This window comes from Peromyscus eremicus, chromosome 17 (assembly GCF_949786415.1).
Source record: "Peromyscus eremicus chromosome 17, PerEre_H2_v1, whole genome shotgun sequence".
Classification (NCBI taxonomy): Eukaryota; Metazoa; Chordata; class Mammalia; order Rodentia; family Cricetidae; genus Peromyscus; species Peromyscus eremicus.
In genome coordinates, this window is record NC_081433.1 from 60,869,133 (window position 1) to 60,896,294 (window position 27,162).

General features: G+C 62.6%; 1 protein-coding gene across 2 annotated transcripts; it reads right to left on the reverse strand.

Annotated features, from left to right (window-relative positions):
* Positions 1-2,360: 2,360 nt before the first annotated feature.
* Pde4c (phosphodiesterase 4C) lies at positions 2,361-26,018 on the reverse strand. 2 transcript variants are annotated; one of them, XM_059244298.1, is made up of 16 exons: positions 25,977-26,018; positions 20,584-20,789; positions 7,673-7,852; positions 7,258-7,294; positions 7,113-7,180; positions 6,989-7,038; positions 6,755-6,861; positions 6,273-6,366; positions 5,781-5,926; positions 5,599-5,697; positions 4,919-5,083; positions 4,740-4,839; positions 4,396-4,550; positions 3,818-3,940; positions 3,512-3,592; positions 2,361-3,017 (listed from the first exon to the last, which is right to left on the reverse strand). In XM_059244298.1, the coding sequence occupies exons 1-16, from the start codon at positions 26,016-26,018 to the stop codon at positions 2,808-2,810; spliced, it is 1,863 nt and encodes a 620-aa protein (XP_059100281.1). In that variant the 3' UTR covers positions 2,361-2,807. The 2 variants fall into 2 exon arrangements, with proteins under 2 accessions (XP_059100281.1, XP_059100280.1); XM_059244297.1 differs by having other exon boundaries at positions 3,512-3,694.
* Positions 26,019-27,162: the final 1,144 nt, after the last annotated feature.

Genomic DNA, 27,162 nt, shown 5'->3' on the forward strand with positions numbered 1-27,162 from the left:
GCCTGGGTGACTTGTCCCTCCGCGTTGGGCCCGGGAGGGTCCCATCGCCTCCATCCCGCAAGGAAGCAGAACTGGCCCCGTTTATAGACCACACCGCCGGTTGCGGAGGCGCCGAGGGACCAGAATAACTTGTCGCCTGGATGCTCGGCCGCCCCCGCGAGGAGCCTGCGATGCTCCGCCCGCTCCGGGGCCACGGGGAAGCTTGTTTATCTGCTCCCCCACCCGCACCAGGGAGCAGGGGAATGCAGAGCCACAGACACAAAATGACCATCAATCTGTTAGGTCGCGAGCGCCCCGCCCACGCGGAGGCTAGGGTGGGGACCGGGAACGGGTTTGAGGACAGAGGGGTGCAGGAAGGAGCTTGAGGCGCCCCTAGCCCGGCTTGGATTTATCCCCAAGGGATAAACTCTGGGGAGGAGCCGTGGGCCGCCTCCGGTGCCCTTTTATTTCAAAATAAAAATAGGGGCTGAGGCTCGGCGAGTAGAGCGCGTGTAGCTCAGTCGGAGGCAAGGCGACACAATTTGCCATCTGTGCACTTGGTAGGCTGAGGACCCTGAGTTCATCACCCTGGACCACTGAGTGAGACTGTCTCATAATATAAATATATTCAAAACAGCCAGGCTTGGTGTCAGAAACCTTAAACCCCAGCAGCGCTTGGGAGGCAGATCTCTGAGATGGAGGTTACGTTGTGAGCTCCAGGACAGCCAGGGCTCCATAGAGACCCCGTCTCAGAAACTAAGTGTGTGTGTGTGTGTGTGTGTGTGTGTGTGTGTGTGTGTGTGTCTGTGTGTCTGTGTGTCTATGTGTGTGAAAAGCCTGGGAGAATAAAAGGACAGGCAGAGGGAAACAGTATGAGTATTTGTCACATCTTTTTTGTTTTTGAGACAGGGTTTCTCTGTGTAGCCCTGGCTGTCCTAGAACTCACTCTGCTGCCTCTGCCTCCAGAGAGCTGGGATTAAAGACGTGCACCCCACTGCCCAGCTTGTCACATATTTTTAAGTTATATTCATTTATTTGTGTGAGAGATGGGGTCAGAGGACAGCCCGTGGGAGTCGGTTCGCTCCTTCCAAGAGTCCTAGGGCGTGAACTCATGTCGTCAAGCTTGGAGGCAAGCGCCTTGGCTTGCTGAGCCATCTTGCTGGCCCAGTAGTTTTATACTTTTGTGTGACTTCCAAATTCTCCCGCAGTGAGCACATATTACATATCTGGAAGGAAAAAGGAACATTCCATGCGTGACCCCAGACGGCTTTTGTGCCTCCTGGGAACAAATATCTGGAACCATAATATTTACAGAGGAAGTCGCCTGCCACCCTGCGCCGCTCTGCTGAGTTACAGACCCAGAGGGAACAGGGAAGGGGAGGGGAAAGGCCTTATGACGCATGCCTGTCACCCCAGCCAAGCACTTGGGAGGTGGGGGCAAGGAAATCAGTCCGGTGTGATCCTCTGCTACACAGTGAGTTGGACTCAGAACAGGCAACAGAACTTGTCTCAACAAGCCAGAAGATAATGATGAACAGGGAATCAGTCATCTGGTACCCAGAGGTCACCAGAACCCAGTGCCCACTGTCTGCGTGGAAGTTTTCAGAAGGCATGAGGGATGGCTTGTGCCACAGTTTCCCCACAAGTGAATGATGGGCCTGACAAGGTCTGTTCTATTTTTGCAGTGCTGGAAAAGGAATTAAGGACTTCCCACATGCTAAAGCTCCACCCCTGAGCCACGCCCCCAGCCCCTCACTAGGGATTCCAGGCTCCACCCCTGAGCCACGCCCCCAGCCCCTCACTGGGGATTCTAGGCTCCACCCCTGAGCCACGCCCCCAGCCCCTCACTGGGGATTCTAGGCAGGGGCTCCACCCTGAGCCACGCCCCCAGCCCCTCACTGGGGGATTCTAGGCGGGGCTCCACCCCTGAGCCACGCCCCCAGCCCCTCCCTGGGGATTCTAGGCGGGGCTCCACCCCTGAGCCACGCCCCCAGCCTCTCTTGTGCCTGCATAGCACCTCACCCCCTCCTCCTCCTGAATCTGGGGACCCACAGCTGAGTTTGCTGAGGCCCTACACACTGGTTTGAGCTCATCCATGAAGCCTACTGCAGGACAGACCGGCACTCCATCTCCAGGTTACTACAGGGAGACTGCATGGGTCCCGCCAGCCGTGTTTAGTGAACGTGTGAGCAGATCGCAGGGAGACAGAGGCGTGGGGGGGCCTTCTAGGAGGGTCACCTGCAGTCTCTGGTGTCAGGAGACACTAGACCTCAGTGGGGGTGGACCCTGCCTCTATTTACAAAAGGGATTCTCCCTGGGGACTCAGTAAAGGTCTGTGGCTGGACGGTTGAAGGCAGGACATCTAGTGACATCTAGACACAGCGACTGGGGGGCTGGGGTCGCTCTGCTCACAGGGCATGGGAACCGGGCTTCCGTCTTCCATCGAAAAGAATCCAAACGAACGAACGAAAGGCAGAGAGAGCCCCAGCCCGGGTGCAGGCTGAGGCAGGAGCAGTGTCGGGGAGGCACCCCCCAGACACCAGCGCCTTTCCAGCCAAGCCGTGGTCAGAGCGGACCCCAAGCCTTGTCTATGCGTAAACCTCGGCTGTCCGCCCTGACGGGTGGGAAGAGAAGCTGGTACCACGGGAATCGCTCCAGAGGTCACCAGCGCCCAGAGGTGCCCAGAGCCTGGCGGTGACTTCGTGGTCCATGCTAGGCTGGCCCCAAATCTTGTTGGATAAGGCAGGCCTTGCACTCTGGGCTGGTCCTGGAGGACAGGCGCCGGGTGACTCTGAGGACCGGATGTCCAGGGCCGAGCCTGTCCTTCATTATCCGTCCTCCTCCTCCTCTGCCTCCTCCAGGGTTAGCTCAAACTGGAACCTGTCAGGGCCCGTGGTGTGGGTGGGGCTGCAGGGTATTCTGCTCTGATACCACTCTCTGTTGTCTTCCAAGGTATCCAGCAGCTCCTGAGCGTCGGGGTGCACCAGGTCGGCCCACGTTTCCCACAGTGGGTGGGCGATGTAGTCAATGAATCCCACCTTAGGGTGACCGCAGAAGGGGCAAGTAAGTCACAGTGAAGCCTAGAATCAGCCCAATCTCAAGGTTATCTGCATGGTGTCCTATGCCTGGAATGCTCATTTCTCAACTCCTATTCAACCTTCAAAACCCTCTTGAAAGAACTCATTCTAGTCCAACATTCAGGAAACTGAAGCAGGCTGATCTGAAGCCAGTGAGTTCTATACCAGACTTCAGACAAAATGAGACTGTCTTCAAAACAACAAATCAGGCCCTAGCAAGGCGGTGGTGGTGCACCCCTTATTCCAGCACTCGGGAGGCAGAGGCAGGCGGATCTCTGTGAGTTCGAGACCAGCCTGGGCTACAGAGTGAGATCCAGGGCAGCCAGGGCTACACAGAGAAACCCTGTCTGGAAAGACAAAGAGCCCACCCTGTAGCGGAGCAGGGGCGCATCCCGGCAGGGGCAGTCACGGGTCACACGGGGCTCCCCACCCCCCGGGCGCGGCCCGGCACACACCTGGGATTTCTCCACCGAGGCCGTGTGCTTGTCACACATGGGGCTGATATCCAGGCCCAGCTCCCGCTCGCGGTCGCCCTGCTGGAAGAACTCGGCCATGATGCGGTCGGTCCACTGGCGGTAGAGCCGCAGCGGCTTGGCGGGGTTGCTGAGGTCAGCGCAGTGCACCAGGCTCTGTAGGACCTGCGGGGCGGGGTGCGGCCTCAGGAGGGCCCGGCCGCACCTCACCACATCCCTGAAAAGCTCAGTGCCCAGGGGCCCTCATCCCCCGGGTGGGGAAACTGAGGCTCCGGGCCGCCGGCGCACCTGGATGCGGTCAGAGTAATTGTCGAGGAGCAGGACCCCGAGGCTGGTCACCCTCTTCGTCTCCACCATGGTCTTGAGATCGGCCAGGAGGCTCATGTGTTTAGACATGTCTGTGGCCAGCACCTGGGGAGGGCACGAAGTCGCGGATGCTGCACTCTGAGACCTGTGCCTCAGTGTCCCCAGCGCGAGAGGGAGGGCTAAAGGGCAAAGCCCGGGGCACAGCCGAGCACAGGGAGCTAGGGCAGGCTTAGAGCCGAGGCAGGATCCACTCCGGGGCCGCCCGGGGTGTGCCCACGGACGCACTCGGGGGTGTCACCCCGCCAGGGACACTCGCCCCGGAGCCATCGGGCCCCAGAGACACACGCCCTGCCACAGCTGCCAGCTGAAGCCGCCCGCCTGTGGGCACGGACGTGGAGGCAGGGGATGGTGAGTTCCCAAATATAAATAACAACCAAGGAAAACCAAAGGCCCGAGCTAAGTACACCATGGCCCCCAATAAAGGAGAGCCCGAACCCCGGCCACCCGCCAGCAGGACTGTCGCCAGTGTGGAGGGGCCCCGCCCCGCGCCGTGACATCACCATGTCTATGACCATCCTGCGCAGACTCAGTCTCTGCTTGGCGCTGAGGTTCCGGAAGAAGTCGCAGTTTTCCGCCTGCAGGAGCTTGAAGCCCACGGCGAGGTGATGGTTCTCCAACACCGACGCGTCATTGTACATCAGCGCCAGCTCCGAGTCTGTGGGGACAGCCGGGCCTCGACCCCACTCCTCCCAACGACAGCTGGGCAGGGGGCGTCCCTGGCCAACTCCTAAGTATGCGGTGAAGCCCAAGCTCTAAGGCCCCTGCATGCAGAAAGCATCCAGGCCCCGGGCGCGCCTCTGAGTCTGCGCGCTAGGGTGATTCGGTCTAGGGTCCCCTCACTCACTGGTGTTGATGAGAAACTGATTGGAGACCCCCGGGTGGTCCACGTCGTGGATAGCGCATGCAAAGACAGCCGCCAAGACTTCCAGATCTGTGAACACGGCCTGGCGGGCCCTGGGCGTCAGGCCCGGGGGTGCCCACTCCACCCCGCGCCCGCCCGCTGCCCTCGGCTGGGCGTGGCACCTGCAGGGCGGGGGTGCCCAGCAGCACGTGCGCAGACTGCACCACATCCGCAGCATGCACGCTGTTGTGGTACGCCACGTCGGCGTGGTAGTGACCCTCCAGCGTGAGCAGGTACGCCAGCAGCGTGTCCGCGGGGATCTGGAACGTCTTGAGCAGGCCCCGCTCCTGGCGTGTCACAGACCCGGCTCAGGCCTGGCTCCGCGCTCCAGTTCGCCTCACCCAACTCCTGTGCATCCCTCAGTGCCCCTTCCCCCAGGACGCCCTGGTGCCGCGGCCTCCCTGAATTCCTCCAACTTTGCCGCCTGCCCCACGCGTTCGGGACCCGCTGTTCCAATCCAGGCCTCTTCAAGGCCAGACAGCGCTGGGCCTTGTCTAAAACAGCTGTTAAGGGCTGGAGAGATGGCCGGTGGCCAAGAGCGCTGACTGCTCGTCCAGAGGACCCGGGTTCGGTTCCCGGCACCCACTTGGCAGCTCACAACTGTCTGTGACTCCGGTTTCAGGGGACGCGACACCCACGGCAAAACACCAGTGTACACAAAACAAATAAATAGATTTATAAAGTAGTCACTAAGCCCAGTAAACTCCTGTCCGTCCTTCAGTGCCCGTCTAAATGCCCCACCCACTCAGGGAAGAGCTGAGGCCTGAACCCCGGGTGTCGGCGGGGAGCAGGGGTGGAGGACCTGGAGGACGCTGAACACCACGGCTGTGAGCGGCCGGCTCCCGCTCAGCTCGGCCACTCGGAACACGTCCAGTCCCCACTTGTTGGTGTCTTCAAGTTCCTGCAAGCGACCAGTCAGCGTCAGGGCTGCGGGGCGGGCGCCCGGGGAGGGAAACTGAGGCCCGCAGCTCCGGGGAGACCCACCTTGGCCAGCTGCCCCTCCTGGTCTGTGTGGACCCCGAAGCGGGGCACGGCGCCGGCGGGGAGGCTGGCGGGGCGCGGCGCGCTGGCCAGGGGCGCGGGGTGGTCCTCCGTGGGCAGCGGGGGAAGCTCCACCTCGGCCGGCTGGTCTGCGGGGGCGGGGGCTCGCACTGCCGCCCACGGGGGAGCCTGCCGCGCCCCAGGCCCACGGTTCCCCCGGGGCCTGGCCAGCCGGGCCGGGGAGACCCCGACTCCCCCACGCGCGTCTCCCCCACGCGGGTCCTCCCCACCGCGGGACTCCCCCACGCGCGTCTCCCCCACAGGATCTCCCCACGCGCGTCTCCCCACGCGCATCTCCCCACGCGCGTCTCCCCCACGCGGGACCTCCCCACGTGGGTCCTCCCCACCGCGGGTCCTCCCCACCGCGGGTCCTCCCCCACGCGACCCTCACGGCCTCTCCGGTCCTCCCCACCGCGGAGGTCGCCGGCCGCTCACCCAGGAAGGTCTGCGCGATGAACTCGGACACCTGGTTCCCCGAGCGGCCGGTTTCCGACAGATGGGTCAGCTCGCGGTTGAGCATGCGCTTGAACTGTGACAGGGCAGGGAGGAGGATGAGCAGGGAGAAGGGGGAGCGGGGAGGAGGGGAGCAGGGAGGAGGGGGAGCAGGGAGGATGACAAGCAGGGAGGAGGGGAGCAGGGAGGAGGGGGAGCAGGGAGGAGGGGGAGCAGGGAGGAGGGGGAGCAGGGCGGAGGGGAGCAGGGAGGATGAGCAGGGAAGAGGGAAAGCAGAAAGGAGGGGGAGCAGGGAGGAGGGGGAGCAGGGAGGAGGGGGAGCAGGGAGGAGGGGGAGCAGGGAGGAGGGGGAGCAGGGCGGAGGGGAGCAGGGAGGATGAGCAGGGAAGAGGGAAAGCAGAAAGGAGGGGGAGCAGGGAGGAGGGGGATCAGGGAGGAGGGGAGCAGAGGTGCTGGGTCCTCGCCTTGTTGGACGCCATCTCGCCCACCGAGCGCCGCGTCTGCAGTGTCTCCAGCTGCTCCAGGCACCAGTCCAGCTCCTCCAGAGTCTGCTGCGCCAGCTCCGAGTCCCCTGGAGGGGGCGGGTCAGGGTGGCCAGGGGGAGCCCTGCCGCCCCCGCCCTGCAGTGGCTGTGTGGCCCAGACAGGCCTGTGACGTGGGCGGGGGCGGCAGGGCTGCGGGTGGGCAGGGGTGCGTACCTGTGTGGGCGGGCGGGCTGCTGCGCGGAGGGGTCCCCAGGAGCGGCTGCCTGCGGACGCGGGCTTCAGGGGGGACCCGACCCCCCAGGCACCCCCGCCCCGGCCTCCGCCGCCCTCCCGGTACCTGGCGCTGCCCGGGCCGTGGGCAAGGGCGGCCACGTTGCCGCGCACGGTCCTGAGACTGGCCAGCACCTGCGGTGAGGGCGGTGCTCAGCTGTAAGGAGGCCCAGCTCCCCGGGTTCGCGTCCACAGGGCGGCGGGGCACCCACCTGGGCGAAGGGCGTGACGATCATGTCTTCTCCATGTCTGCAGGGAAAACCGCAACCTCTCTAACCAACCCCCACGTTACCGTATCTAAAACGGGAAACTGAGTCCCAAGGACAGTCGGGGTCTTAGAGTCAGGGCAGAAGTAATTGTTTCCCTTTTCATCACAGCTACTAGGGAGCTCAATAAAAGTACTCGTCCAGGGGCTGTAACTGGCCTTCCTGCTCACGAACTGGGAACCACTCTGTCCCCAACACCACGGTGTTTGCTACGGGCTGGATGTGAACAGCCCCGGGAACCGCCGCCCCGGGAACCGCCGCCCCGGGAACCGCCGCCCCCGGGAACCGCCGCTTCGGCGGCAAACCCTCTACGAGCTCCTCGGAAGAGCTTCTCAGTTTTTCCAGAGGAGGAAGGGCTCACAGTTCGCTGGCCGCCGAGGAGCTCCGGGACACGGCCTGGGGCGAGGGCTCGTGGTCGCTGTCCGAGCGGTACAGGAAGGACTCGCGCCGCTGGCCGTGCGGACCCGGGGGGTGGAGGGCGCGGCCGCACTGCGGGTCCAGGGGCCCCCTGCCGCTCGCCAACCCATTTTCCAGGTCAAAGCTGAGGGCAGGACCAGAGGGGGAGCAGCGTCAGGGGGCAGAGGCCACCGGTGCGTCTGGAGTGACAGCGGCCGGGCCACCGAGGCGGGCCTGGCACAGCCCGACGATTGGCCCCGCCCCACACAGAGCCTCGCCCCGAGGCCCCGCCCCACACAGAGCCCCGCCCCACACAGAGCCTCGCCCCGAGGCCCCGCCCCACACAGAGCCCCGCCTTTAAGGCCCCGCCCCACACAAAGCCCCACCTCGAGACCCCGCCCCACACAGGGTCTCCCGCCCCACACAAAGCCCCGCCCCACACAGAGCCCCGCTCCACACAGAGCCTTGCCCGCGAGGCCCCGCCCCCACAAAGCCCCGCCCCACCTGAGACCCCGCCCCACAAGGGCCCCGCCCCCACGAGACCCCGCCCCACACAAAGCCGAGGCCCCGAGGCCCCGCCCCCACAGAGTCCAGCCCCGCCCCCACGAGGCCCCGCCCCACACAACGCCCCGCCCCCGAGGCCCCGCCCCCCGACGGCACCCGCTCCTGCGAGCGTCCGTGTAAGGGGTCCGGGGAGCGGCTCCGCCGCTGAGAACACCGGCCGCTCCTCCCAGGACTGGGGTTCGCTGCCCCACGAGGGCGCGCAACTGTGACTCCACTCCCCGGGACGCACGCACGCGTGCTCGCACGCGTTCAGCCGACACACTCACACGTAGAGCAGACACACTTCTAAAGGGAGGAGACGCGTGGGGCGGAAACGGGCGCGGACGGAGGCGCGGTGCCGTGACCGTCCGCCCGGGTCCGGGCCCTGGGGCACACGGCCCTGCTCGTGCGTGCTCAGCCCGGTTGCGGGCACCTTACAGACGGGCGTCGTGACGTCACGCGGGGCGGGGCTTCGTGGGCCTGTGCTCAGGCCCCGGGGGTTCCCGTGAACCCCAAACTCGCCATGCCAATGCCTGCGGGTGGCGGTCCCCTTGCCGTCCCCCTTGAGACGACAAAACTGAGGCGGGGGCGACTGCAGGGTGTTGGGTTCGAATCCCGCCCTCGGGCGCCGGGGGTCCGGGAAGCTGCTTTTCTCTGGCTCTAAACTTAGCCGGGGTTGGCGGGGTCAGGCGGCCGTTCCATGACGCGAGCAGCAGCGGGCGAGGTCCGCGTTCCGGCTGTGGGAACGGCGCGGGCCAGGCGCGGTAAACTGAGGCACCGAGCCACAGAGGGACCTCGGACCCGCGTTCAGGTCCAACCTGCTGAGGACCTGCCGTCGTCTTCAGGCTCGCTCTCGGGGTCCAGGTGGGGCACTCCGTCCGCAGCAGGACCGCCGTCTCCGGTGCCGCCCGCCGCCCGCCACAGTGCGCCCACAAGGTCCCCTGACCGCGATAAGGCCCAGCCCACGAGGTCACAGCGCAGGCCGGGATTCGAACCCCGAAAAGAACCGGGGTCTCCAGCCCTGCCTCGGAAGCCCCGTCCGACCCCACAGCCCCGATCCCCACGAGCTGCACGGGCCCCCGCGGCTCCCCCCCCCCCCAGCTCCCTGGCCCGCTCCGCTCGCCTCACCAAGGCGGATGGGCCACCGTGAAGCGGCGCTGCAGGCGGAGGCTCCGGTTCACCAGCAGCTTCCTGCAGAGCGCGGGGGAGCCGCGCGGGGACCCCCGAGGGGAGCCAGGCGCTGCGGGGCCCTGCATGGCTGGGCTGAGGCCGGACCGGGAATCGGGGCCTTTTAGACGCTCGGGGCGGAGCCCAGGTCAGAGAGGAGGGCCAGGCTCCGCCCATCGCTAGGCTTCTCCCGCCCTGGCGCCGGGGGAAACTGAGGCACCGCACACCTACCACTCTATTCTCTAACTCTATTTCTAATTATATATTTATTGACTGATTTATTTTTAAGACGGCCTCAGGTAGCCCAGGCTGACGGCAAACTCATGGTAATCCTCCTGCTTCAGCCTCCCAAGTGCTGGAAAGATAGATGTTCGCCCCCAAGCCCTGGTTAAGGGTTGGTGCGGGTGTCTGGGCTGAGAACTGCCTCAGTCACACCTGCCGTTCCACCTCCGGGGCACCTGCGGAATCCAAGGACACCCCGACTTCAAAGTGCCTCAAAAAGAGGCATGTGGGCCGGGCGGTGGTGGCGCACGCCTTTAATCCCAGCACTCAGGAGGCAGAGGCAGGTGGATCGCTGGGAGTTCGAGGCCAGCCTGGGCTACAGAGTGAATTCCAGGAGAGGCGCAAAGCTACACAGAGAAACCCTGTCTCAAAAACCAAAACCAAACAACCAAACAAAAAAGGCATGTGGGAGTCGGGAAGGATGGCTGTCCCCTCCCAGGGAGAGGAATCCCTGAGGTAGGGGCAGCCCACCAGCAGGGTGAGGACGCTACCGAGATCGGACCAGTGATGACAGACCCTTTGCCAGGTAGGGGAAACCGAGGCAGTCCAGCTCCAGCCCCCAGGTCCCTGCGTGACCCCATGCACTGACATTCCCCAGGCCCTGCATCTGGACCGTTTCAACAGCCAGGCTGCGTTTCCCCCACAAACATCCGCCCGCAAAAGCGTCCCGCTGGGGCTGCTCCAGATGTCCCCACCCCGCCAGCGGGACCCCACGGCTTGGGAGATAGGGTCTGTGAAGTCTCCAGGAGTCAAAGGACCTAGTCACATTTGACAAAAGTGGAAACTGAGGCTCGCATGTCACAGGCAAAGGAAAGACCCAGAATGCCCAATGGACAGGCGGTACAGAAGGGTGGGGGCGGGGAGACAGCACACACCCCTGCAGCCAGCTCCTCCCTGCATGTCCCCAGGAAGGCGACACCCAGGTTTCCAGTCACCCTGGGGATCCACGGCTGTGGAGCAAGACTTCAGTGGGGACCTGAGTGACGGTGCAGCTGTAGCGGAGTTACAGGTCATGTGTGGGGAGGCTCGGACCCGGCCAGGAAGCCCCTCCAACCCAATCGGACACCTGCTGGGAACAGACTTCGCTGAGCCCGAGATGAAAATACCATCTGTGGCTGCTGGGCCGCAGCTAACTATAGCCATTCCCCAGGGAGCAGAGGTCCCAGCCAGGGTCCAGGGAGTCCTGACATCACTCCAGGCCTGAGGGAAAATCACTGTGGTCCCAGGGGTATTTAGTTCTACCCTCGAAATCATGGAAAATAGAAAGTGAAGACAACCATGAGGTCTGTGTAGCGCAAGAAAACGCTAGCAGGGACAGAGAGGTCGGTCCACTTGCCTGAGGTCACACAGCTGCATGACAGAGTGAGTTCACAGGATCCCAGGTCAGTGAACTCCCATGTCTGAGCCTCTCCACTTAACTCATTAATTATCCATCCCTCTGCAGTCCCAGCACCAGCCTAGCATTAACATTTTATTAATGGCTGTACTATAACAGCTTCATTCAGAGTTAAATCTGTGTTTTATTAATGGCTCCAGCAGTCACGGGGTATTAGCAGCTTTTAATACAGAGTAGAAGCCACAAAACCTGGACCGGACATTCAAAGTCTGGCCCCCCTGAGCTTCAAGGGCCACAGTCCCGCGAGGCCACACTGGACGGCCTCGTGCTGGCCTGTACCGCTGTGTGACTCCGGGAGCGCCCAGAGACAGAACGCCGCGCGGAGCCGCCCTCCTCCAGGCCCTGCTAGGGCTCTCCTCCAGCTCAGCTTGAACTCACACCTATGTAACCTGCCGGGCCCTCAGCCGCCTGGGCTCCAGGCTCTCCTCCACCTGCTGTTCCAGGATCCAGCCAGCCCGCAGTGGACCAGGGCAGGGCCAGGTCCCTCCCAGCCACGCCCAGGCCGTGAACAGGTGAGCGGAAGCCCCTCTTCCGCCCTGCAGGTTCACCCTTCCTTCTGAAACAGCCTCTGTCCCCTGCTGAACACACCTTGCTCAGCCTGTTCACTTCTCTGCTGCTCCACACCGCACTTACATCTTCCAGCTGGGCCTGCCTGACTCCCACCCTAGGACCCGCCCCTAGCAACCTGAGCCCCTCTTTGTAGGTCTCAATCCACACCTGGTAAACAGTAGGTGCTTCATAAATGCGTGCCATCCACTGCTTGGATGAGGAGGCTCAGACTAGGGACCAGAGCATCCATCTCCCAGCCTTGACTTCCCCGGGGGTGAGCCCCGCCCCTCCCACGCGGCTCTGTGAGGCACATTAGCGGCCCAGCCATGTGGGATCTCCCCTCCCCCACCAGAGAGGCCCAAAGGAAGTATGTTTGTTCTTTCTTGAAAATGGAAAATCATGAGTCATTGGAAAGGGTGGGGCAGACCCTACTGGGTCACCTGGGAATGCAGACCCGGTCCTCTGGGCCGAGGGAACCCATCTGTGCCCAGGGCTCTCCAGGGTGCTAGAAGCAGGGTTTGAGGCTGTGGTGCTGGGTGGTTCATGAGTACAGCCGTGCTCAGAGAGGGGAGTAATGAGGTCTAGATCCCCTAGGCTGGACTTCACCCTGGGAGCTTGTTCTGTCCCAGGGCTTCTTCTCAGAGCCACCAAGGACTCCTGTGGCTCCCAGGTGACTGTGCCTGGAGACACAGTCACAGCTGGAGACCCCCCCCACCACACTGTCCTCCTGGGACACTGCCTCACCCCAGAGGAGTCTCTTCATCTCTTATCCTGAATGCCTGTTCTAGAGAGCTCGGGAGCCCCACTCCTTTCTTCTTCCTTCTTAGACAGGGTTTCACACACCCCAAGCCGGCCTCAAACTGGCTATGCAGCTGTGGATGACCATGATGGTCCTCCAGCCCCAGGGTGCAGGGAGGACCGGTGTGTGGAACTGAAGGCTGGGAGCACAGTAGTGATCTGCCTACACAGGCACAGGCCCTGCCCCTCCTCCTTTCTTGTTTATAATATATTCTTGTTTTGTTTTGTTTTTCAAAACAGGGTTTCTGTGTATCCCTGGCTGTCCTGGAGCTCTCTCTGTAGACCAGGCTGGCCTCGAACTCAGAGATGCACCTGCCTCTGGCCCAAGTGCTGGGATTAAAGGTGTGCGCCGCCACCACCGCCGGGCTCCCCAGTCCTTCTTAAGTGCAAGAACGGACCTGTGTTCTGGCCCTCAAGGACCGGGGCAAGTGGCGGGCCGTGGATGAACTGCTTCCCAGCACCATGGCTGTGGGTCCTGCCCTTCCTTAGTAACCTAAGGGCCACCTGGATGCTGGGAGGGGGTTGTAAGGCCTCCTGAACACTTGTGAACATTCCAGAGCAGCCCTCCCCTCTGAAACCCAGCGGAGGACTGGCAAGGACAGTCCCACCCAGCTGCCAACACACCCATGGCCACCCAAAAGGAAACTCAGCCCGTACACAACTGCGTGTGACACCCTCGAGTGGGGACCCGCAGAGACACACATGACCGGAGAGTGGCGGCAGGCTGTACCCTGCGGTGGGGCACTGCAGACTGTCACCTGCAGGTGCCACAGTCGCACCCGGAGCCCACGGCACTGGGCACCCTGAGTCGCCCAGATCCACTAAACCAAGGCCACTTCACCTATCCTCAGCTTTTCCTCCGAGGTGCACTCCTCAAGGCTCCCGGTGTAGCCCCGGGAGCAGTCCCGACTCCTCTGCACCCCGCCAGCCCAGCACCCGGGTGCTCAGCCCCGCCCCCAGAAGACCTGGTCCCCCACAGCCCTCCAGACGTGGCTCAGTCACCTCCAGGCCACGCCCCCGCCCCACCGCCGAGGAGTCAGACCCCGCCCACAAACCTCAGGCCCCGCCCCTGGAGGGATCAGGATTTTACCGCACCGACCTATGCACCCCCTCCACGCGCTCATGGCTCAAGCCCTCGGCCCTCTGCAGACAACGCCCACTTATGCGCCGCCCCATCTCTTCCCGGTCCCCACCGACCCTGCCTTCCTAAAGGCCAGCACCTTCCCTCGCCAAGTGTCCCTCCCCAACTGACACCCTGACCGGCCACCACCGGCCACGCCCACTCCAGGCAGGCCCCACCCAGCCCCTCCACGCTCCGCCTGCTTTCTGTGGGCAGCTAGGCTGCTCCCCGTCCTCCTGCAAACCGCGACCCATACCCATCCGGTAAGTCTCGCCCCCTCGCCAGGCCCCGCCATAGACGTCGTCTCCTCGAACAGGCCCCGCCCAGGCCCCGCCTTCTCAGCCAGGCCCCGCCCTACCACCTACCGGCGGTGGAAGGAGCTGGGCCACGAGCGCCGGGACTTCCCGAGCGCAGGCCGCTCTCTGGGCTCCGGGTCCGAGTGGAAGCGCCGCTGGATGCGGATGGGGCGCCGTGGCTGTCCCCACAGGTGCTTCGGGGGCCGGGGAGGCCCTGCGCGGCTGACACCCGGGGTCTCCATGCGCGGCCCCGGGAGGGGCTGTGCAACAGAGCCGGGGTCCACCCCACGGAGCTCCTCTCCGCGGTGCTGAAGCCAGGCGGGGAAGATCGCAAGACTCAGACCTGAGGCTGTGCCCACTGGTCACCGACGCTCCCTGGCACTTGAGCGAGAAGCCTAGATTCAGGGTCTGGTTCCCAGAGACGCACGCTCAGAGATGCAGGCTCGAGGTCCAGGCCCAGCCAGCACAGGAGGGGTCCCAGAGAGACGGCGAGATTGGGAGTACCCCCTGCCCAGACACGTGCACACAAAGTCACAGGCCAGAGATCCCAAGAGATAAAAGCAGGGGACAGAGGGGAAGCCAGTCACTTCTCTGGAGCACCGCTGCTGTGCTAAGACCCTCATTGCGTCCCCACCCCTGGGGTTAAAGAGCTGGAGTGAAGACCCACCTTGCCTGTGAGCTCAGGGCAGCCAGCAGGACCCTGCAGACACCCCAGGTCTTTATAGCCCCACAGCGCTCAGACCCTCTGCAGGAAGAGATCTCATTGGCCCCAACACACCCCAGGGCTCCACCTTGCAGCCACAATTCCTGCCTCAGACCTCCCAGTTCTAGAAAACTCAGGTTCCCACCCCTCACCACCCCTCCTAGTCTCAGGGGGAATTTCCCGGAGAGTGGCAGAGAGCTGAGAGGACATTTTCCATCCTAATTAGCAGAAGTGTTGGCCCCAGAGAGCGCGGAGGAGATGGCCATGAGAGAGCCATGCCTCAGGCCTGGTGGAAGTCCCCTGAGGGCACTGTGCTGGGAGGGAACCGGCAGGAACAGCCTCAGGAGCTGTTATGAGGGTATGTGACATGGAAGTGACTCCACACTGCGCCTGTCCCCAGGCTGAAGACATAGGGGGCCAACCAGGGACTTAGTCTGTGCAGGTACTTGCCACCAAGCCTGAGGACCTGAGCTTGTCCCAGGGACCCACACGGTGAAAGAAAGAAAATCTCTCTGTCCCTCTATGTGCTCTCTGTCTGTCTCTCTGTCTCTGTCTCTCTCTGTCTCTCTGTCTCTCTCTGTCTCTCTCTGTCTCTGTCTCTCTCTGTCTCTCTGTCTCTCTCTCTGTCTCTCTGTCTCTGTCTCTGTCTCTCTCTCTCTCTGTCTCTCTGTCTCTCTCTCTGTCTCTGTCTCTCTCTGTCTCTCTCTGTCTCTGTCTCTCTCTGTCTCTCTGTCTCTGTCTCTGTCTCTCTCTGTCTCTCTCTGTCTCTCTCTGTCTCTGTCTCTGTCTCTGTCTCTCTCTGTCTCTCTGTCTCTGTCTCTCTCTCTGTGTCTCTGTCTCTGTCTCTGTCTCTCTGTCTCTCTCTGTCTCTCTCTGTCTCTCTGTCTCTGTCTCTCTCTCTGTGTCTCTGTCTCTCTCTCTCTCTCTCTCTCTCTCTCTCTCTCTCTCTCTCTCTCTCTTTCGGTTGGGTTTTGGTTTTGAGACAGGGCCTGTGGTGGTTTGAAGGAGAACGGCCCTCACAGGCTCATAGCCTTGAGTGCTTGCTGGGTTCCCAATCAATGGAACAGCTTGGGAAGGATTAGGAGGTGTGGCCTTGGAGGAGGTAAATCACTCTGTGGACTTAGGTTTCAAAAGTCCAGGAGAGCCTGGCATGGTGGCGCACGCCTTTAATCCCAGCACTCGGGAGGCAGAGGCAGGCGGGTCTCTGTGAGTTTGAGGCCAGCCTGGTCTATGAGTTCCAGGACAGCCAGGGATACACAGTGAGTGAGACGTTGTCTCACAAAACAAAACAAGCAAACAAACAAAATGCCCAGGCTAGGCCCACTCTGTCTGCCTCCTCCTCGAGGATCAGATGTGAGCTCTCAGCTACTGCTCCACACCCCGCCCGCCTGCTGCCTGCTCCACACCATGCCCGCCGCCTGCTGCCTGCTCCACACCCCGCCCGCCGCCTGCTCCACACCATGCCCGCTGCCCTGCTCCACACCATGCCCGCCTGCCGCCTGCTCCACACCATGCCCGCTGCCCTGCTCCACACCATGCCCGCCTGCCGCCTGCTCCACACCATGCCCACCGCCTGATCCACACCATGCCCACCGCCTGATCCACACCATGCCCGCTGCCCTGCTCCACACCCCACCCGCCTGCCGCCTGCTCCACACCATGCCCGCCGCCTGATCCACACCATGCCCACCGCCTGATCCACACCATGCCCGCTGCCCTACTCCACACCCCGCCCGCCCGCCGCCTGCTCCACACCATGCCCACCGCCCTGCTCCACACAACGCCCGCCGACCTGCTCCACACCATGCCCGCCCGCTGCCCTGCTCCACACCATGCCCGCTGCCCGCTCCACACCATGCCCGCTGCCCGCTCCACACCATGCCCGCCGCCTGCTCCACACCATGCCCGCCGCCTGCACCACACCATGCCCGCCGCCTGCTCCACACCATGCCCGCCCGCTGCCCTGCTCCACACCATGCCCGCCGCCTGCACCACACCATGCCCGCCGGCCTGCTCCACACCATGCCCGCCCGCCGCCTGCTCCACACCATGCCCGCCGCCTGCACCACACCATGCCCGCCGGCCTGCTCCACACCATGCCCGCCCGCCGCCTGCTCCACACCATGCCCGCCGCCTGCTCCACACCATGCCCGCCTGCTGCCCGCTCCACACCACGCCCGCCGCCCTGCTCCACACCATGCCCACCCGCTGCCCTGCTCCACACCACGTCCGCCCGCCGCCTGCTCCACACCATGCCCACCAGCTGCCCTACTCCACACCATGCCCGCCGCCTGCTCCACACCATGCCCGCCGCTTGCTCCACACCATGCCTGCCCGCTGCCCGCTCCACACCATGCCCGCCGCCTGCTCCACACCATGCCCGCCCGCTGCCCTGCTCCACACCATGCCCGCCCGCTGCCCTACTCCACACCATGCCCGCCGCCTGCTCCACACCATGCCTGCCCGCTGCCCTGCTGCACACCATGCCCGCCCGCTGCCCTGCTGCACACCATGCCCGCCCGCTGCCCTACTCCACACCATGTCCGCCCACTGCCCTGCTCCACACCACGCCCGCCGCCTGCTCCACACCATGCCCGCCGCCTGCTCCACACCATGCCCGCCCGCTGCCCTGCTCCACACCATGCCCGCCCGCTGCTCTGCTCCACACCATGCCCGCCCGCTGCCCTGCTCCACACCATGCCCGCTGCCCGCTCCACACCACGCCTGCCGACCTGCTCCACACCATGCCCGCCGCCTGCTCCACACCATGCCCGCCGCCTGCTCCACACCATGCCCGCCGCCTGCTCCACACCATGCCCGCCCGCTGCCCTGCTCCACACCATGCCCGCCGCCTGCTCCACACCATGCCCGCCCGCTGCCCTGCTCCACACCATGCCCGCCGCCTGCTCCACACCATGCCCGCCGCCTGCTCCACACCATGCCCGCCCGCTGCCCTGCTCCACACCATGCCCGCCGGCTGCTCTGCTCCACACCATGCCCGCCCGCTGCCCTGCTCCACACCATGCCCACTGCCCGCTCCACACCATGCCCGCCCACTGCCCTGCTCCACACCACGCCCGCCGCCTGCTCCACACCATGCCCGCCGCCTGCTCCACACCATGCCCGCTGCCCTGCTCCACACCACGCCCGCCGACCTGCTCCACACCATGCCCGCCCGCTGCCCTGCTCCACACCATGCCCGCCGCCCTGCTCCACACCATGCCCGCCCGCTGCCCTGCTCCACACCATGCCCGCCCGCTGCTCCACACCATGCCCGCCGCCTGCTCCACACCATGCCCACCAGCTGCCCTACTCCACACCATGCTCGCTGCCCGCTCCACACCATGCCCGCCGCCTGCTCCACACCATGCCCGCTGCCCTGCTCCACACCACGCCCGCCGACCTGCTCCACACCATGCCCGCCCGCTGCCCTGCTCCACACCATGCCCGCCCGCTGCCCTGCTCCACACCATGCCCGCCGCCCTGCTCCACACCATGCCCGCCCGCTGCCCTGCTCCACACCATGCCCACCCGCTGCTCTGCTCCACACCATGCCCGCCCGCTGCCCTGCTCCACACCATGCCCGCTGCCCTGCTCCACACCATGCCTGCCCGCTGCCCTGCTCCACACCATGCCCGCCGCCTTCTCCACACCATGCCCACCCGCTGCCGCGCTCCACACCATGCCCGCCCGCTGCTCTGCTCCACACCATGCCCGCCCGCCGCCCTGCTCCACACCATGCCCGCCGCCTGCTCCACACCATGCCCGCCGCTTGCTCCACACCATGCCCGCCGACCTGCTCCACACCATACCCGCCCGCTGCCCTGCTCCACACCATGCCCGCCCGCTGCTCTGCTCCACACCATGCCCGCCCGCTGCCCTGCTCCACACCATGCCCGCCGCCCTGCTCCACATCATGCCCGCCCGCTGCCCTGCTCCACACCATGCCCGCCGCCCTGCTCCACATCATGCCCGCCCGCTGCCCTGCTCCACACCATGCCCGCCGCCTGCTCCACACCATGCCCGCCGCTTGCTCCACACCATGCCCGCCCGCTGCCCTGCTCCACACCATGCGCGCCACCTGCTCCACACCATGCCCCCTGCCTGCTCCACACCATGCCCGCCCGCCGCCTGCTCCACACCGTGCCCGCCCGCTGCCCTGCTCCATACCATGCCCGCCGCCTGCTCCACACCATGCCCGCCGCCCGCTGCCCTGCTCCACACCATGCCCGCCGCCCGCTCCACACCATGCCCGCCGCCCGCTCCACACCATGCCTGCCCGCTGCCCTGCTCCACACCATGCCCGCCGCCCTGCTCCACATCATGCCCGCCGCCTGCTCCACACCATGCCCGCCCACCGGCCTGCTCCACACCATGCCCGCCCGCCGGCCTGCTCCACACCATGCCCGCCCGCCGGCCTGCTCCACACCATGCCCGCCCGCCGCCCTGCTCCACACCATGCCCGCTGCCCCTGCTCCACACCATGCCCACCGCCCTGCTCCACACCATGCCCGCCCGCTGCCCTGCTCCACACCATGCCCGCTGCCTGCTCCACACCATGCCCGCCCGCTGCCCGCTCCACACCATGCCCGCCGGCCTGCTCCACACCATGCCCGCTGCCTGCTCCACACCATGCCCGCCGCCCTGCTCCACACCATGCCCGCCGCCCTGCTCCACACCATGCCCGCCCGCTGCCCGCTCCACACCATGCCCGCCGGCCTGCTCCACACCATGCCCGCTGCCTGCTCCACACCATGCCCACCGCCCTGCTCCACACCATGCCCGCCCGCTGCCCGCTCCACACCATGCCCGCCCACTGCCCTGCTCCACACCATGCCCGCTGCCTGCTCCACACCATGCCCGCCGCCCTGCTCCACACCATGCCCGCCCGCCGCCCTGCTCCACACCATGCCTGCCCGCTGCCCCTGCTCCACACCATGCCCGCTGCCTGCTCCACACCATGCCCGCTGCCCTGCTCCACACCATGATGGTCATGGACTACCCCGGACTGTGAGCCATACGTTAAATGCTTTCTTTTCCAAGTTACCTTTGTCATGGTGTCTCTTCACAGCAGTAGAACAGTGTCTAAGACAGGATCTCACTTCATAACTCAAGCTGGTCTGGAACTCACTATATAGACCAGGCTAGCCTCAAACTCACAGACATCCTCCTACCTCTGCCTCCTGAGTGCTGGGATTAAAGCCATGCCCCTCCACGCCGACTCCCCGCCTGGTCCCCAGTCCTGCCTTCCACCCCTCCCAAACTGACAGTGGTAAGTTGCTGCCCGCCCTGTATTCTGTCTTGGAAAGCAGGGGTGGGGTGGGTGTAAACATGGGTTCCCATGCCTCTTGGCCTCACTGCAAAGATCAAAACAGACATTACACGAGATGCTTCCACCTTCACTGGTGTGCGCCATGATAAGCCAAGCTCCCATCTTGGTCCACACACCAGTGCCCCCACCCAGACTCTGCTGAGCCCCCTCCTGGGTCCGTTAACACCCCAGCCCCTGTCAGTTCCACCCGGCTGCCCCTGAGATGAGGCTGATTTTGAACTCTTGACCCTTCTGACTTCATCCCTCCAAGTGTCACACCCTGGTTTATATGGTGCTGGCTGAACAAGCCGTTTATCACCCAGAGTCTAGCCCCGGCCCCACCGCCCGGCCGTCCTGGCTAATTTTATGTCAACTCAACACAAGTTGGAGTCAGCAGAGAGGAGGGAGCCTCAACTGAGAAGACGCCTCCATAAGATCAGGTTGTGGGCAAGCCTGTAGGGCATTTTCCTAATTAGTGATGGATGGGGGAGGGTCCAGCCCATTGTGAGTGATGTCATCCCTGGGCTGGTGGTCCTGGGTTCCATAAGAAAGCAGGCTGAGTAAGCCAGGGGAAGCCAGCCAGGAAGCACCATGGCCTCTGCATCAGCTCCTGCCTCCAGGTTCCTGCCATGTTTGACTTCTTGTCCTGACTCCTTTGTTGATGTGAAGGGCTCAAGCAACACACAAATTCTGCCTCCTCTGGCTCCTCACCTGCTCTGAGTTGGGTCCTGGTTTCTCTCTTTCCCTCGAGTTCCGATGGTGAAAACCACATGGGCACCAGACTCTGCCTCCCCTGAGGACCTGAGGCTGCTGGACGGTGGAGGCATCAGCAGGGTCCCTGAGAAATGTCTCCGGATCACACCCCCACCTAGAGGGCTGGCAGGGACCGCTCCAGAATCCACCGGCTCCTGGACTCGCTGGGGAGACAGCAAGAAGTCACGAGCAGGGATATCGCCAAGGGACCCCGAGCTTCACAGAGTTCTCACCAGGACCAAGGCTGAGAACTGTGCCTCAGCTTCCCTGAGTGCATTAACCCTTGGTGAGCAGGCCGTGCGTGCGTGCGTGCATGCATGCATGCGTGCGGTGTGTGTGTGTGTGTGTGTGTGTGTGTGTGTGTGTGTGTGTGTGCGCGGTGCGTGTGTGTGTGTGTGTGCGTGCGTGCGTGCGTGCGGTGTGTGTGTCTGTGTGTGTCTGTGTGTGTGTGTTATGGTTTTATTCCATTTATTTTTATCGACTTATTTGTGGGGAGCACACACATTCCACAGCCCACAAGTAGAGGTCCGAGGACAACTATCAAGAGTTGGTTCTGGGCCGGGCGATGGTGGCGCACACCTTTAATCCCAGCACTCAGGAGGCAGAGCCAGGCGGATCTCTGTGAGTTCGAGGCCAGCCTGGGCTACCAAGTGAGTTCCAAGAAAGGCGCAAAGCTACACAGAGAAACCCTGTCTCGAAAAACAAAAACAAAAACAAAAACAAAAAAGAGTTGGTTCTATCCGCCCAGCCTGTGGACCCCGGGACTGAACTCAGGCAGGCACTTGCTGAGCCATCTCCTTAACTCTACACTTAAAAAAAAAATCTGTGGTGCTAGGTCCTGTCCCTCACTCCTAGTCACTGGTGCTGGGGTTTGAACACAGGGCCCTGGGAGCCATGAGCTGGGCACGCCCCACTCCTGGGCTGTTGACGGGAAGGGAATCGGGATGGCAGGGAGCTGTCCAGTGCTGACCGCAGCCGGCCCCACGAAATGGAGCCTTCCGGGAAGGGTGCGGTCGGTGGGGACCAGCGGGCGGCTCAACCCTCCGCCGCTCTCTCCTGAGCTTCGCAAACGTCTGTCTCCAGCATCAGGCAGAAGAGTAAGTGGGGAAACTGAGGCCTGCCAACACAGCCACAGGGCCAGAGCGGGTCCACGGTGTGGAAGGGCGAGAACAGACAGCGGCTGAGCCTCGATGTGGACCGGGCACAGGACAAGGCTCCTCCCTGCTCTGGATCGTCCGGATCACACCGGCCAAACTGATCCTCTCTCTGCCTTGTGCCCCGGTCGGATCCTTGTAGGACTCACTATAATAGTCACCATTATAGAAAGCCTCCCCAATTCCCAGCAGAGGGCCTGGGGGCGGGGCTTCGGGGTGGGCCGGGGGCGGGGCTTCGGGGCGGGCCTGGGGGCCCAGGGAATGTACAGGGCGGGTCTCAGAGAAAAGTCCCGGGTAGGGCTCAGGGGAGGCCTGGGGCGCGGCCAGAGCAGGGCTTGGGGCGGAGCTCAGGTTCTGTATTTTATTCTGTAAATATTTTTTGGGGATTTTTTTGTGCTGTCCAGAGCCTTGTAGCTCTGTGCGTAACACCCGCTAAGACGCTCCTTGGAGGGTGTGGCCGCCTTTGGGTTGCTTAGACTTTCTGCTTTGCTGGGAATGGAGCCCAGGGCCAGCAGGTGCTCACCAGAACTCTAGACAGAGATGGTGGTGAGTGAGGGGAAGAGTGGATTCAAGCGTGATCAGGGCTTAGGATGAGTGAGAACTCCTTCGCCAACAATCTTAGGAGAGACTAGAGTCAGGCAACATGGAGCAGACCCCCGGGGTAGTAGAGCTTCAGGAAATATGTGTGAGGCCAAGGTTCCATCTGTAGGGAGTTTCTGAGAGTGCTGACCAGGTCTAACCCAGCTGCTGGAGGCCACAGACAGGGGCTGCTCTGCCCTGGGTGAGAAGAGGTGGGAACAGGGTCAAGTGGGAACAGCCTGGGGTGCGAACAGCCTGAGGTGGGAACAGTCTGGGGTGGGAACAGCCTGGGGTGCGAACAGCCTGGGGTGGGAACAGCCTGGGGTGCGAACAGCCTGGGGTGGGAACAGTCTGGTGTGGGAACAGACTGGGGTAGGAACAGCCTGGGGTAGGAACAGCCTGGGGTGGGAACAGCCTGGTGTGGGAACAGGGTCAAGTGGGAACAGCCTGGGGTGCGAACAGCCTGGGGTGGGAACAGCCTGGTGTGGGAACAGCCTGGGGTGGGAACAGTCTGGTGTGGGAACAGCCTGGGGTAGGAACAGCCTGGGGTGGGAATAGACTGGGGTGGGAACAGCCTGGGGTGGGAACAGCCTGGGGTAGGAACAGCCTGGGGTGGGAACAGCCTGGAGTGGGAACAGCCTGGGGTGGGAACAGGCTCAGGTGGGAACAGCCTGGGGTGGGAACAGCCTGGGGTGGGAACAGCCTGGGGTGGGAATAGGCTCGGGTGGGAACAGCCTGGGGTGGGAACAGCCTGGGGTGGGAACAGCCTGGAGTGAGAACAGACTGGGGTGGGAACAGACTGGGGTGGGAACATCCCGTGGTGGGAACAGCCTGGGGTGGGAACAGACTGGGGTGAGAACAGACTCAGATGGGAACAGCCTGGGGTGGGAACAGCCTGGGGTAGGAACAGCCTGGGGTGGGAACAGCCTGGAGTGGGAACAGCCTGGGGTGGGAACAGGCTCAGGTGGGAACAGCCTGGGGTGAGAACAGACTGGGGTGGGAACAGACTGGGGTGGGAACATCCCGTGGTGGGAACAGCCTGGGGTGGGAACAGACTGGGGTGAGAACAGACTCAGGTGGGAACAGCCTGGGGAGGGAACAGCCTGGGGTGGGAACAGACTGGGGTGGGAACAGACTGGGGTGGGAACATCCCGTGGTGGGAACAGCCTGGGGTGGGAACAGACTGGGGTGAGAACAGACTCAGGTGGGAACAGCCTGGGGAGGGAAAAGCCTGGGGTGGGAACAGACTGGGGTGGGAAGAGCCTGGGGTGGGAACAGCCTGGGGTGGGAACAGCCTGGGGTGGGAACAGCCTGGGTGGGAAGAGCCTGGGGTGGGAACAGCCTGGGGTGGGAACAGCCTGGGGTGGGAACAGCCTGGGGTGGGAACAGCCTGGGTGGGAACAGCCTGGGGTGGCTTGTCCTCAGATCCCCTGGGTGCTGGTCCTCTCCAGGAATGGAGACCCCACCCTCAGATCCACCCTGAACCTCTTGCTTGCTGTCCTAACCTTCCCACAGAGTAGAAAGTCCACACCCTCCCCGTGGCTCCCAAAGCCGCGTCACCAGCTCCTGCCTCCCCCAGCCTCACCAGCCTCCTCCTCAAGTTGCCTCAGCGTCTTTGCAGTTACTGCGCCTCCTCCAGGAAGCCCTCCCCAGTCTCCCAGTGGCGCCCCTGCTGCCAGGTCACAGTCCCCTCCTAAGGCATGCTCAGATACTCACCCCGTTTTACTTTTCTCTCTGTCCTTCTTTTCCTCTTTCTCTCCCTCCCTCCCTCCTTCCTTTCCTTATTTCCCTTCTTGGGCAGAGTCTCAAGAAAGCAGTGTACACCTGTCATCCCAGCACTTGAGAGACTGAGGCAGGAGCATTACCATGAGTTCCCAGACAGCCTGGGCTACACAGTGAGTTCATGTCTGAAAAAAAAAGTTTAAGCCATATTCGCACATCCTTTTTTGGTGGGGGAGGGAAGTGGGTTTGTTGTTTGTTTTTGTTTTTCGAGACAGGGTTTCTCTGTGTAGCCCAGGCTATCCTGGAACTCACTCTATAGACCAGGCTGGCCTCGAACTCACAGAGATCCTCCTGGCTCTGCCTGCAGAATGCTAGGACTAAAAGCCTGTGCCACCACTGCCCGGCACAAACACCTTTAATCCCAACATTCCAGAGGCAGAGGCATGTGGATCTCTATGAGTTTGAGGCTATCCTGGTCTACATAAGGAGACCCTAACTCAAGTTGTTTTAATTTTAATTTTAAGAATGTTTCAGTGTAGAAAATATGGGCCTGTGAGATGGCTTAGCAGGTAAAGGGACTTGCCACCAATCCTGATGATCTGAGTTCAATCCCTGTTACCCACATGATAGAAGGAGCAACTCCTCAGCTGTCTGTGCCGTGGTATGGACACCCACAGACCCTAATGCAGGTGTGCATGTGAACACACACATAAGGTACACAAGCAAAATATGATTTAAAAGTTAAATTAAAGAGCAGGAAAGGTCTGTGGAGAAGGCCCAGTGGGTGCAGGTGCTTGGCACTGAGCCTGACGATTCCATCCTGGGGCCCACACAGGAAAGAGCCGACTCCCACAAACTGTCCTCTGACCTCCACGCACCCCATGGCACCCCACCACACACTAACTCAATAAGTGTAACTTTTTAAAGAGGCTGAGCATGGTAGCATAAGACTCTATTCCCCCAGTGAAGCAGAGGCAGGCAGATGTTGGTGAATTTGAGGCCAGCCTAGTCTACACAGCAAGTTCAAGGCCAGCCAGGGAAAGCCTGTCTCAAAAATAAATAGATAATTTAATGGCAAAGACTGTCCGGGCAGCGCCTGGCCAGCCTGTGAGCCTCGTGGGGCTGCCTGCCCTTCTGAGTTCCACAGAAAGCCCTCCCCTCCTCCCCCACCATTCTTCTCTCCCTGCGGCTCCCTCCCTGACTCCTGCCCTCCCCAGCTTTCTCTTTCCTGTTCCCAGCCTCCAGGCAGTGGATGGAGCCCTGCCTAGCCTACATGCAGCCCTGGGCTCCATCTGTAGCACCACACACACAGGAGGCGTGAGCCCTCAGCCTGTGGTCCGGGCACTCAGGAGGCGGAGGCACAGGGGTCAGGAGGTCAAGGTCATCTTTGGCTACACTGAAAGTTTGAGACTAGCCTGGGCTACATGAGACCCTGTCTCACCTGGGAAAAAAAGTATGCACACACAAGAATGAACAATAAATCTAAAACAAATGAAGGGGATTCTGCAGAGATGGCTCAGTGGTTAAGAGCACTGGCTGCTCTTCTGCCGGACTGGATCTGTTCCCAGCACCAATATGGAGGCTCACAACCGTCTGTAACTCCAGTTCCAGGGGATCTGATGTCCTCTCCTGGCCTCAGTAGGCACTGCACCCATGTGGTACACAGATACCTTCCAGCAGAACTTCTATACACATGAAATTTAATTTTTTTTTTTTTAATGAATGAAAACTATCTTGCATTCGGGTCGTGGGCTTGGCTCACTGGTTTCCCGGAATCCTGGGTAGCCTCTCTGTACCCGAGTTTCCCCTGTGAGCTCACGTGGGGCAACTCGGGGCCTTTCAGAACAGGGACCTCAGGCCCGGGGTCCACACTGAGCCCAGATCAGTGCTGCTCACCTCACTCAGCAGGAAGGACAGTGCCGCACCGCACCGCCTCATGGTGCAGGCTTCTCTAGATGAGGAAGGGGGTAGTGAGACCCTGAGTGCCTGGCAGCCAGCTTCCGGAGCCGAGAGCTCCATCAGCAAGAGCAGCCAGGGAGCAGCTGTCTGGAGAGGTTGCTGCACACATCTGGCCAGCCCGAGGGGCTAGAACCCTGGGCCAGGTCAGCTGGGGAATCCCTTCAGCTCCCAGCAGAACTCTGGTGCTTGGGGGGCTCCTGAGACCCCAACTCCCCAAATGCAGGACCCTGTCAAACTGACACAGATCTGGTACTCACCCCAAGCTGCTCTTGTGGGGACCTGTGCATCGTATGTGTTCTGTGACTTCCTCAGGAGCAGGAGGCGCCCCGTCCGTCCGTTCCCCGCAGAGTCCTTTAACTCAGCACCAGACCCGAGCTGAGCCAGGCGGCACCCTCAGGATTGGAGGAGGGGGTAGGGCGGGGTGACCACAGGGCCGGAAGGTGTGTGAGTGCCCATGTGTGACCAAGTGTGTGACCCCGTGTGTGAACACAGGAAGTGGAGACAGAGTGTGGGGGTAGTGGGGGTAGTGGTGCATGGCCAGGCAGAAGGTTTAATTGTTAATGTATTTACATGACACAGGACAGAAATAGCCTGAGACTGAGACCACGTTACCTTGGTATTTGGGGGGTAATGCACCAACCAAGGCCCCTCAAGGCTCTAGGAAAGCTATTCCACTATGCTGTGCTGCTCCAGGTGCTTAATGATCTTCTCTGGTCAAATTTTATCCACAAATTAGAGCTGCAGCCAGAAGTGGGGAACCCAGGGAGCTGGGGCTGGAAGAGGACTGTGGCCACTCTCGTCTGTGGCTCTGAAACAATATTTCACCCCACCCTCCACAGACTGGCCACAGGTCCTCACACCACCTACGACAAGGGACCTCACAGCAGCCAGGGAGACCCCCCACCACAGTGAAGGGCAGGTCCTGGGTCACTCACCCTCTGCTGGAGACACCAGTGGTGGCTCGGAAAAGCTGGCTATCTGGAGGGTCCCCGGCCACAAGCCCAAGCCACCGCAGGAGGGGATGGGCAGAGGATCTGAGGCAGCCAGCACTGTCTGCCCCCGACCTTTGCGCAGGCCATTGGCACCTCCTGCCCCAAGGTTTTGAGGCTTGCTGGAAAAATCC